The sequence below is a fragment of the Brienomyrus brachyistius genome, chromosome 17 (assembly GCF_023856365.1).
Source record: "Brienomyrus brachyistius isolate T26 chromosome 17, BBRACH_0.4, whole genome shotgun sequence".
Lineage (NCBI taxonomy): Eukaryota > Metazoa > Chordata > Actinopteri > Osteoglossiformes > Mormyridae > Brienomyrus > Brienomyrus brachyistius.
This window is the reverse complement of record NC_064549.1, coordinates 3,411,298-3,423,060: the sequence shown is the minus strand read 5'-3', so window position 1 is coordinate 3,423,060 and position 11,763 is coordinate 3,411,298. Positions and strand designations below refer to the sequence as shown.

Sequence of the window (11,763 nt, the reverse complement as noted above, 5' to 3'; positions counted from 1 at the left end):
CCTGCCAGTAATTCTTTGGCGACCTAAACTAAACTAAACGCTGAATAAAAGTAATACAAGCCACTTCTGAAGCTACTCCATAGCCCCCACCCCGCACCACTTCTCAGGGGAAGTCTCGCGACAATCTGAAACACGGCTAGACGTCACTTCCTGTCAGATTATGGGTTTCCAGTAGTCCATGGACTAGGTGGGCTTTTCTTTTTTGGTCAGTAAGGTATGTGTTTAGTATATGTTCAAACGCAGGTGTATGTAGTGTGTTTGCATATTTGTCCTTATATTCGGTATTTTATTGTCGGGAGCAAATGGTTTGTTTGCTATAGCGTTTTTGCTAAGTGAACCGCACGGCTTTTTAGCCAATTAGGTGGGCTTGTATGTACTTCGTTTATTAATTAAATGCCTGTAATTTTAATCCAGTGGAAGTCCGCTACCGCTGAATAAACTTTAGTAACTTTAAGAAAATATATATCAACTTTTAACGGTGGGATAAGGTTAAGTTGTATAACGATAACCACCTACGTCTGCGGTGCTTGCTGGACGTGTTTCGTTTGGTGTCTCGTGAGTGCTTAAATGGTATGTGATGCTTAGATACGCCGTCGTAACTATGGCTAAATAAAGTATCGTTATGGCTGTGCGCTTTAGTTTGTGTAGTAATGAAAATTGTACTTTCATGCAGTTTGAGCCCCGTGTCCCAGCATCATGTCGGGTGGGCCAGCAGTACGTGTAAGCATCGAGTCCTCCTGCGAGAAGCAGGTTCAGGAGGTCTCCTTGGATGGCTTGGAGACGTACGTCCCACCCCTGTCCATGTCTCAAAACCTAGCCAAGCTCGCCCAGCGTATTGACTTCAGCCAGGGATCCGACTCGGAGGAGGAGGGGGCTGAAGGCGAGCACCGGGAGCATGAGTGGGTGAAGCAGGAGCCTGAGGATGATGATGGTGAGGCCCCGTGCTTGCAGCCAAATATCATCATCATCATCATCATCATCATCATCATCGTATTCTCACGTCATGTACATGCCCTGAGTGTTCTGTCCTTGATTACGTGCCATTCGTGCATATCGAGACGCATGTGCTAATAGCATGCTTGAGATGGAAGTCAGCATGATATCTGCATGTCTTTTTCTAGCCACAGTGAAGTTCCAGCCATCACTGTGGCCCTGGGACTCGGTGCGGAACAACCTGCGGAGCGCGCTGACTGAGATGTGCGTGCTGTATGATGTCCTGAACGTCGTCAAGCAGAAGAAGTACATGACCCTGGATCCGGTCTCCCAGGACCCAATGGCTGGGAAGGTAACTGCTGCAGTAAATTGTTTTTATTATTGGCTCAAGTGGTTCTGTGCATTTGATGTACTTCGCCACCAGGGCAGTTTAAGGACAGATAGTCAGTTTCCTGACTGTTGTTGAGCTGAACCATTATGGTCTGGTGATGGCATAGAATATACCACCAGTCTAACAGCAGGTCTTTATCCCACAAGGTAGCATAACCAGGATCAGCATGACTGATAATAGACAAGGCTCGAGCTGACGATCTCACCATATCCCCGCCTCTGTAGGCCCCTCAGGTGCTGCAGCTGATTAGCAAGAAGAAAGCTTTGGCTACCGCAGCACAGTTACTGCAGAAAGGGGCAGAGAAGCTCAGCAAGTCTGTGGCGGAGAACCAGGAGAACCGGCGCCAGAGGGACTTCAACTCGGAGCTCCTCCGTTTGCGCTCCCAGTGGAAGCTCCGGAAGGTGGGAGACAAGATCCTGGGGGACCTGAGCTACCGCAGCGCAGGTACTTCACCGGCACTCACCGGGCATGCGAATTTACAGCCAAAAGAATTTATAACAACAGTATTATTGTGGCCAGTGGTGGCTTAATGGTTAGGGAAGCGCTCTTGTATTCGAAAGATTACTGGTTCGAAGCCCAACAAGGCACCACTGAGGTACCCTGAGCAAGGTACCACCCCCTGGCACTGCTCCCTGGGCGCTGAATTAGCTGCCCCCCTGCTATGTCACATGGTCACATATGGGTTAAATGCAGAGAACACATTTCGTTGTTGTGCACTGTGTGCTGTGGTGTGTGAACAGTGATACTTAATCACTAATTTCTAAATTTCTAATTGCAATATGCAAGCTTCAGATAAGCGCGACATTGTTTTTACACCCAGCAAAATCTGTCCAAATGCCAGCATTTCAGTACTATACCAATGTTTATGCAAACCTACATTTTAATAAGCAGATTAATCATGCACCTAAAGTATTAATGGGAAGCATATTGTGATGCCCAACAGTTGGTAATCGGTATAAATTCTGCTTATTAAATAGCAAAACACCGAAAAGCCAGCATTTGAATAGATTTTGCTGGGAGTAAATACACTGATACACTTGTTGTGTAATGTCCTGGATATATCGATTATATCGTTATCGTGAATTCTCTCAGCCCCAGTTATCGTAGAGTGGAAATCTGATATCGTGACAACCCCAGGCATGCGGTCCGTCAGCTCGTTCTAGGTCACCAGGATTATTTGTGGTTTTGGCAGGGTCACGTGCTGTGTTGGTACTCGGCTTTAGTAACCTGACCAGTCAGCTGTGTTTGGACCAGAGCTGGCTCAGTCCTTCAGCTGGAAACATGCGGCAGATTCTCAGAAGTTTTTGCAGCACTGCTGCAATAGTGACGGTGCAGTGAAGTTTGCTGAGAGTAGTAAAGGTGTCTTTTTCAGTGAAAGAACAAAGGTAACACAAGTTATCTGTGTGGTTTGTCCTCCTCTTTCAGTTTTTGGTAGAATTTGGAAATTTGTGATGGGAACAATGAGAACTCTAAATATGAGTAAGAATTCAGATTGTTTTAGGAGAGAACAACTGAGGCTTAGTCCTGATTGTGATTTGTTTTCCAGGGTCTTTGTTCCCTCATCACGGTACATTTGAAGTAATCAAAAACACAGACATTGACCTGGATAAGAAGATTCCTGAGGATTACTGTCCCCTGAATGTGCAGATTCCCAGTGATCTGGAGGGATCTGCCTACATTAAGGTAACAGGTATTTACTTAGGAAGTCTATGAACGGCTGTGTGTAATGTCAAAATGAAAAATGAAGCATCGAAGCATTTGTTATAAAGCTTTCTTTAGAATATCCTTCATCCATAGGTATAATTTGGGTCGGTGTTTACCTTCTCCCAATTCTGCCCCTAAGGTTTCAATTCAGAAACAGGCCCCTGACATTGGTGACCTTGGTACTGTGAATCTCTTCAGACGGCAGCCGAAACCAAAAGCAGGTGTGGTTCATCACTCTGTCCGTTTTGGGGCTCTAACTCCAGTATGTGTGAAACGAGGAAGTTTATGAATGGCAGTTGGCAGTGTGAGCTCTCTGAGCGAGCAATGACTCACCTTTCAGGAACCCAGCCCTGGCATTTGAAGCTCGAGGCAGCCCAGAATGTCCTGCTCTGTAAGGAGATTTTCGCCCAGCTGTCCCGGGAAGCTGTTCAGATCAAGTCACAGATTCCACACATCGTGGTGAAGAATCAGATCATTTCTCAGCCTTTTCCAGGTATGAAGTGCAGCCCAGTATTTCCTCATGTGTTTGTCGTGAGTCTGGACAGGGTTGTTGGACTGAATGCTGCCCCCTTGTGTCCTGAAGGCCTGCAGCTCTCAATTTCACTGTGCCACTTCACGGGGGACAAGAAGAACTCGAAAGCCTCTCCTGAGAAGCCCAAGGCAGATGATCACCTCTATGTTCTAGAACACAACTTGCACCAACTCATGAGAGAGGTAGCCCTACCTCTTGCTGGATGGATTTAAGGGATGTTTATTTTGGTCAAATCTTGTGCTGATGGATCTGATTGTGTCTTGGGTACAAGATTTACTGCATTTTGTGTTACACTAAGGCCATCTGTACCCACCAGTTCATAAACACTGTCTCGTTCTCCAATAGTTCCACAAGCAGACCCTGAGCTCCGTGGTAATGCCACATCCAGCCAGTGCCCCCTTTGGGCACAAGCGCTTGCGGCTAGCAGGGCCCATGGCCTACGACAAGGCCGAGATAGCCTCTCTGCAGCAGGGCGAGGGTCTCCTGGAGAAGATCATCAAACAAGCGAAGCACATCTTCCTCCGAAGCAGGTCAGCCTGTAACCTCACAAGCTCTTCCTCCACACCATGCAAAATTTACTACAAGTTGTGCTTAGTGGTGGAGAATCAAACTTTCTAGGAGTGAGGCTTTGCTCCAAGACCTGGAGTTGATTGTAGAGTTACCTCCTCATGTTGTTTTACCCGAGAGGAAAAATGCTTCAGAAATGTCTTGTTTCACTTGTAATCCACATTCGCCAGAAAGTCACTCTTGACCATTAGCCATGAAAAGGGTCGTCCCGTTGACCCGTCTCCCGTATCGCGGCAGAACCGCACGGACCATCGACAACCTGGCCAGCCGCATAGAGGACCCTCAGATACAGGCCCACTGGTCCAACATCAACGACGTCTACGAGTCCAGCGTCAAGGTGCTCATCACCTCACAGGGGTATGAGCAGATCTGCAAGTAAGTGACCCTCGGACGACGCACTGTATTGTCCGTTATAAAAATATCAGCCTAATGATGACTGGGAATGGCGCCCTTAGTTATATTCTCTTGATATACACGCCCCTGATGGATGTCGGTGTTTTCATGCCAAAACAAGCCTGTGACAGGCTTCTCCCAACCTTCTGCTTCAAGACACTGCTGACTTTTATCACTCCATTATGTTTTTTACTGCTCCATTGGATTCAGGTGCAGCTGTAGTATATAAGCCAAACGTATTTTATCACCATTCTGTAACAGCTTCATCCCACAAGATGTACAGCTCCTGAACTCCCTAATTGAGCAGCACCAACTCCTCACCATCCCCAACCGCTTTAGTCTAACTTTTCCTCTTACTGGCATGTTTGTACTTTCTGTTATCTGCTGCTACAAACTCTGCTATGTTTGCACGACAATAACGTCCATTTGACTTGACCACTTGACTTAAGATGTGACGTCGGACACTGAGCTTGAGCAGCACTGCCTCTTCTAGTACTGGCTGAATGCTCCCCCTGTATCCCGAGTTCTGGCTGCACTGGCTAGGACCTTTGACCTTTTGACATAGCCTCTGACCCTTTGGACTCCTTCAGGTCTATTCAGCTGCAGCTGAACATTGGGGTGGAGCAGATCCGGGTCGTCCATCGGGACGGCAGAGTCATCACACTGTCCCATCAGGAACAGGAGCTGCAGGACTTCCTTCTGTCCCAGGTGAGAGGCGAATTTGCACATCCTTCAGATCCAGATCATCCGGACAGAGGACGGTGTCGCGCACGTGGTACCCATAGCCATGGGTCTGTCGTGTTGGTTCCATATGTTTTTCAGAATGTAAAGGGCCTTAAGATGGGTACAGTCACAGTAAGAGCCCCTCAGATCCCATGGTATCCTGATGGGTCGTCGTGTGTGTGGTAGATGTCTCAGCACCAGGTCCACGCTGTGCAGCAGCTGGCCAAGGTGATGGGCTGGCATGTGCTCAGCTTCAGCAACCACGTGGGCCTGGGTCCCATCGAGAGCATCGGCAATGCGTCTGCCATCACCGTGGCCTCCTCCAGCGGGGAGTACGCCATCTCAGGTGCGGCCCCCAGTCCGCCGCCTCCCGCCGTGTCCGTAGAGCTGTCCAATCAGCCGCCTTATTAAAAACCCCTCCCTGTTACCTCAGTGCGCAATGGACCAGAGAGCGGCTGTAAGGTTCTGGTCCAGTTCCCTCGGAATCAGTGCAAGGAGCTGCCAAAGGGTGACGTGATCCAGGATGTCAAGTGGAATCACCTTCGCGGCCCCTTCAAGGAGGTGCATTGGAGCAAGATGGAGGGACGCAACTTTGTCTACAAGATGGAGCTCCTTATGGCCGCCCTCACGCCCTGCCCGTAGCCATGTGGTGGTTGTCTTGGCAATGGTTGTCATGGCAACAGAAGACCGCCACCCACCCAGCTGGCCAGCATGCAGAATCCCCCCAGACCTGTTAGGCCGGAGCAGGGTTCCGCATTCCAGCTGAGCCCGACCGGAGTGTGGTCTTGTCAGCGTGTACTTGCTGACATCACCATGGCAACAGTGCGTGTCACATGGTTCTGTGTTACACTTTCGAAACCAGCTGCAGGGACTTTCAGGACTGGTTTAATGCAGTAGTTTGCTCGTCTCACCCACTGGTTTACTTTATGGTGACTAGCTGTTTGGTTGTGATGGTTTCTGCGTGTGTGTGTGTGTGTGTGTGTGTGTGTGTGTGTGTGTGTGTGTGTCTGAGAGAGGGGGTGTGTTTTTATGTAGAGCATGAAACGTCGCAGCTGTTACCATTGCGTTAAAACCATTAACCATGTTACGAGATTCTAAAACTCCTTCATTCCACTGTTTAAGTTCAGTATCAAAACCCCATGTTTGTTGTACCTTCAAGAATAAATGTTGTTTGTAGTGAAGCTGTTTTTGTTGCGAAAACTGTTCTCAAAAACCCAAAATTTCCTCTCAACTGAAAGGCCCATCTAGTGGCGATACACAGAAGCGTCTCCAAAATAATAATTTTATTTCATTCTCCTTAAAGTAAACTGAACAGATAACATGCTTAATGGAAATATTTAAAAAATATATTAAATACATAAAACACAGAAAACATCCTGCAAAAGTTGGATGTATCCATGACGATCTGTTAGCATCCAGGTAATTGCTTATGTGCATAAATTATTCATAAGTAAGACTCCATGGGAAGTTCACGTTCTTTTGTACCCTAGAAGTCTTTCGTTGAATCCAACAGAAGAGTTCCTGCATCAGGCTGAAACCTTTCGGCCTCGTACCGGTGCTCTCCTCATATTATTGTCCCTACAATGTGTGACCTTGTCACCCTTCCTTGTCTCAGAGAGCCTGTAGCTCTGTCTCCTCATGTTCTGAAAATAAACAGCACAGTTATGGATCTTAATTGATTTTTTAAAAATCAATGTACCTGTAACACACTCCTGGGCACCACTTTGTACCTAAAAGCTTCCTCTAATGGGGACGATAATAGCAGCAGTAATTATGATACAATGTGGTACATTTATTGTGAACGGCTACAACTGTACGATGCAAAGTGTGAGGGCGCGGCGAGTAGCTGACGGGCGTCACCTGGCAGGTGCCTCCGGTGGCACCACTCTTTAATCCGCACGGAGACCTTGTTCAGAAACCACATCATAACCGCAAGGAAGCCAGCCGCCGACCCCAGGATGGTGATGAAGACCGCCAGGTACTGCACGTCCTCAAAGAGCACCTCTGCCGTCAGAAATCGAGAGGCTGAGAAGCGTAACGTACTGCAGATACTGAAATGCGATCACAACATTTAACCGTTTATGATATTAATGGTTTTGGAATTAAGTCATTCAGTGCTGCCTGGGATAAGATCTAGGCCCTAACCTCCTCCCCCCCCAGCCAAGATTGGCAACCAGAAGATGGATGATTAGATGAATCTAGTGAATTCACTCCTATTTTATTTTGTGGGGATGAACGAAAATAGAAAACTACATTTTTTTAAGTACAGACATAAATATTATTGCACAAAAGATAAAAAAATACATATGGAACCTGACAATATTGTATTGGGTGCTACTCATTGACTGACCAATTGAGTGAACAATGCATCTATGCACACGTTGCATTGTGTATGGGAATTCGGGTCACAGTGTTGCACAGTGTTGCAGCTTCTGCATGTTGGGGGGGGGGCGTTCCTACCTTTGACTGTCAGTAGGATGGCCGCGTCCCGGCTGCTGTCCGACTCATCGGTTACAGTGAGACAGTAGAAGCCCGAGTCGCCCACGCCGACCGTGAGCACCGTGACTGAGCCGTTCTCATGCAGGTGCAGCCTGCCCACATAAGCCTCTGACACGTTGCGGAAAAAGCCTGGTCTCCAGGTGGCGACTTGCTGCCCCCCCCTGGCCGAGAAGAACATCCATCGGACGGTGGGGGTCCCGACACAGGTGAAGCGGACGGACAGCAAGACGTCATCCCCCACGGACGCCTGCAGGCTCGACTGGGGGCTGTTAACACTGATGGCCTGCCCTGCCAGCCAGAGAGAACAATCACTATCCAACAATACCTTTTTATACATCATTTATATATTACATTACTACTGCTGAATTGAGGGTTTCACTGCTTTAAATAACTAAACGCTCCTATTTGCCGTGGATATCTTTGAGGACTTTAGAAGTGTTTAATATGCATTTGAAACGTGACCTATCAAGCCACACCCCCACAAACCAGTACTTAAGCATTCCTATGTAAATTGAATAGGCTTGCAAAATCCCTTTATTGGATTCAATTAAATCCTGAGGTTAAAGTTTAAAAGTCAGCTGATATGCATACTATATTACTTCAAACAGAATATACATGTGTGTGTGATGTATGTATATATGCAGTGTATTTCTGTGTGTATATTCAATATAACATACACAAGGCAGCATAAATCCATTGCGTAAGCTGCCGAAACACACAGATTCATTTTAGATTCTATTTACACTTGCAGTCCTGTTCTTAAAAGACACACACAAAAACCTGGAGTATCTGTGTGGGTCCAGCTTCACCCCGGTAGTGAACTTCCTGTTTCAGGAAGAAGCACCTTGAGGAGTTTCAGCAGTACCATCAGCCTCCTCTAGAGACCGACCTGGCACAGCGGGCCCCGTGTTTACTCACCCGAGGGACACAAGCCCATGTACAGCACCGCCAGGGTCACCGTGGCACACGGATTCCAGCCCCCCCGCTGCGACATTAGCTCCCTGGCTCCATTTAATGGGTCGCACCGAATGTCTGCCGGCTCATTCTCCTCTCCCGCTCCTTCTCTGTCGCTGAAACTCCCCGGTCTCTTTGGCCTTCTGTATCACGCCGACACAACAGGCTCCACGTATGCCTCCACCAATCAGACAGGTTCCTCAGACAATGCCTGAGAGAAGTTGCGGAGCGAGCGAGAGAGACAGACAGAGAGAGAGAGAGAGAGAGAGAGATGTGACCTGAGAGCCGACACACCCCACAGGCTCAGGTAAGAAGGATCAGAAGTGAAAAAGTGTGACTATCAGGGCTAATCTTCAGTGCAGGGAGGCAGGAAGTTTAGCTGCACTGCACCGCTCCCGGAACAGCCTCAGGAGTGGAGAGATTTACATGCCAGTCCTGCTCAGTATGACACCTGGATTCACAAACAAGGGAATACCTGCGAAAAACCCCCAAGCAAAAGGCATAGCGGATGTGGACTGAGGTGTGTCTGTGTGTGTGGCAGTGTATATGTATCTGTCTGTCTGTGTGTGTGTGTGGCAGTGTGTGTCTGTGATATGTCTGCAGCCTGTATGCCCTGTAACCCCCCCCACCATTTGCAGTTCCATTGTTTTTCAAACACACTTTACACGCCCATTCATGTCCCTTATCATACAGTATCCGGCAAGTAAGCAATTAAACTTCCCACACATAAACCATAAGGAGTTTCTGTGCAAGACAGCCAGTAAAAAGCACACTTTGAAACGCAAATATTGCAAAGTATCGATTGCTGAGGTTGCTGGAACAGCGTCCAGTTTCTATCGACATTAGGAATGGAAATATAAAGCATGACACGCAGGCTAGTGCTGACAGTCTCAGTTTGTCCAGAGGCATAATCTATCAATAGCTATCCAGCCAGCTAGCCGACATCTTATTGCAATAGCTATTGGTGTACTGTTCTTAAATTTAAATTAAAGCGGGAATTTGGAAATTGCGTTTTTCAGATTACCCACCTTGGTCTCGAGCAGGGACGCGTTTCGAAAATTTTGTATAGGGTGGCAGGAAGTTGGCGTGACTCTGGTCAGCTGGCTGGCTTTAAGCCACTTAAAATACATTCATATGTTAAGTATTAACACATAAGCTTGTTTTGAAATACGGTGGGCTGCTGTATACGGTTTTAAACAGTACGCGACATGTAAAAAGCATTTATATCATAATTAAATCCGTCCCCGATCTATTGTTTTACGCAGAGGCTAAAAACAACGATCAGCTTCCCGTCCGAAAGTTTTAACGCCAGTTGTTTAGTGGGTCATCCGTAGGTGGTACTTTGATGCTTTCACGTTTTACTTTCGGCTAAGAAATATTGTAAGTCCGACGTGAATGTGTGTGTGTGTGTGAGAGAGAGAGATTTGGTTATTTTGCCGTCGTGGGGACCATTTTTTCGGTCCCCACAAGGGGAAATAAATGTTTATTAAAATTTGGAACTGAAATCAAAGAACTAAAAATGCCACATGGTTTGTGTTTTGTTTGGCTACTTATGGTTAAGGTTAGGGCTGGGTAAAAAAAAAGATGAGTACAGGTCTGTGTGTGTGTTGGGGTGGGGGGGTATTTAGCCACTCGATATACTCTGGGGACCACATTTGGCGTGCTTTAAGTAAGGAACTAAACACTTTGATTTATATAAGAGTTACAGAGTTCACTACCTCCAAAATTAGTGTTATAAATGGGGAGGCATTTAATTTTGTTCGGGTGGAATTTGCCATGTTATGCCACCCCTGTAAGCCCGGCTGGGGTCTCTAGAGTCAGTGTTGAGTAGTTCTGCTTAAAGGTCTTACTCAAGAGGCTAATGGTGTTGTGATTGATCTGGCTGGAGCGGGAATCAAACTACAGCAATTCATTAGACACCGGACTCATAACCCCGTCGCGCACATTTAAGCTATAAAATCGTTCAAACAATTTACTTCGGGATAATAAAAGTCTTTACTGATTCTGAAAAAAAAATGCTTACTGCACTTCTCTTTCTCCAAAGCAATTTGTTGTTGTTTCAGTGTGGAGAGTTCCAATCGTCATATCATATATAGTGTATTATTTTAGTGATATTAATAGCAGAGATGGGTGCTGAAATTAGCGGCTCCTACTCCAGTTGTTCTCGAGTCGCACAAAAACAGCGCGGATGAACGCGCGCGAAGTGTCGCACTGTCAGGGAAAGTGCTGCCAATTCTATACATCAAACAGCGACATCTGGTGGTTTCAAGACGTTATTACACCAACACCGTCTGATTGAATAATATTTTATGGACACAAATGTACGTTAGAATGAATTTCAGCGTTAACCAAAGGAAAGCCAACCGATGTCTAGACATTGTGTGTGAATTAAATTACAATTTTATATAAAACAACTCACAGTAGAGGGAAGGGTTACAAAGAAACAAAATGTACTTTATTTTTAAACAGTGTTTTGTTCTGTATGCTGAATTAGGGCATTGCGCTTAAATGATTTTTTAATTGTGATTCTTATACTATTAAATATTATTAGTTATTGCATTGCATACAATTAAAAATAAATAAGCCCTCAGAATGCATATTATGTTGGAAGCAGATACCCGAGACTTGACTTTGATGGTATTTCAAAGCCCAGACATACATTTGGTAACACGAACATTTCTGTGTAGTTGATCTGCCACTGAGTATCATCGGTGCACTTTATGTACACTGTGTGTAATGTAAGAAAATTACAAAGTATTCAAGAAAAAAATATTGAATAAAAAGTGTCTTTGGAAGAGACATTGCATTGTTTGATGCACGTTTGTGGTTCCAAGACCAATTTCAAACGGGAAAAATTTGATACAGTCATATGACAAAATTAATTACTACAGGATCCAGCAAAGGTGTGTTTCGGTGACGTTTGAATGTGACAAATCATTTATTTCATAGTTGAGAGTTTTCTTAGTTTGGGGTCATTTTAAATTATTTATTTACTGAAAAATTGTGGTATTTGTTTAGTTTTCAATTAATTGTTTTTGAATTCAGATTCCTGGTCTAGAATTGAACT

At 45.9% G+C, this 11,763-nt stretch overlaps 2 protein-coding genes across 6 annotated transcripts; one reads left to right on the top strand and one right to left on the bottom strand.

The window, feature by feature from the left end:
* The first annotated feature begins 84 nt into the window (after positions 1 to 84).
* On the top strand, positions 85 to 6,424 carry med17 (mediator complex subunit 17). 4 transcript variants are annotated; one of them, XM_048982122.1, is made up of 13 exons: positions 85 to 214; positions 674 to 931; positions 1,122 to 1,285; positions 1,549 to 1,768; positions 2,871 to 3,007; positions 3,168 to 3,249; positions 3,369 to 3,521; positions 3,612 to 3,742; positions 3,906 to 4,090; positions 4,365 to 4,502; positions 5,111 to 5,228; positions 5,430 to 5,589; positions 5,677 to 6,424. In XM_048982122.1, exons 2-13 carry the CDS (start codon positions 697 to 699, stop codon positions 5,883 to 5,885), a joined length of 1,932 nt encoding a protein of 643 aa, XP_048838079.1. In that variant the 5' UTR covers positions 85 to 214; positions 674 to 696; the 3' UTR covers positions 5,886 to 6,424. The 4 variants fall into 4 exon arrangements, with proteins under 4 accessions (XP_048838079.1, XP_048838080.1, XP_048838081.1 ...); XM_048982123.1 differs by having other exon boundaries at positions 88 to 187; XM_048982124.1 differs by having other exon boundaries at positions 118 to 205.
* Positions 6,425 to 6,511: 87 nt separating this feature from the next.
* On the bottom strand, positions 6,512 to 10,855 carry LOC125712313 (V-set and transmembrane domain-containing protein 5). 2 transcript variants are annotated; one of them, XM_048982256.1, is made up of 5 exons: positions 10,720 to 10,855; positions 8,661 to 8,907; positions 7,704 to 8,030; positions 7,104 to 7,247; positions 6,512 to 6,886 (listed from the first exon to the last, which is right to left on the bottom strand). In XM_048982256.1, the coding sequence occupies exons 2-5, from the start codon at positions 8,734 to 8,736 to the stop codon at positions 6,855 to 6,857; spliced, it is 579 nt and encodes a 192-aa protein (XP_048838213.1). In that variant the 5' UTR covers positions 8,737 to 8,907; positions 10,720 to 10,855; the 3' UTR covers positions 6,512 to 6,854. The 2 variants fall into 2 exon arrangements, with proteins under 2 accessions (XP_048838213.1, XP_048838214.1); XM_048982257.1 differs by lacking the exon at positions 10,720 to 10,855 and adding an exon at positions 9,725 to 10,010.
* Between the last annotated feature and the right edge of the window lie 908 nt (positions 10,856 to 11,763).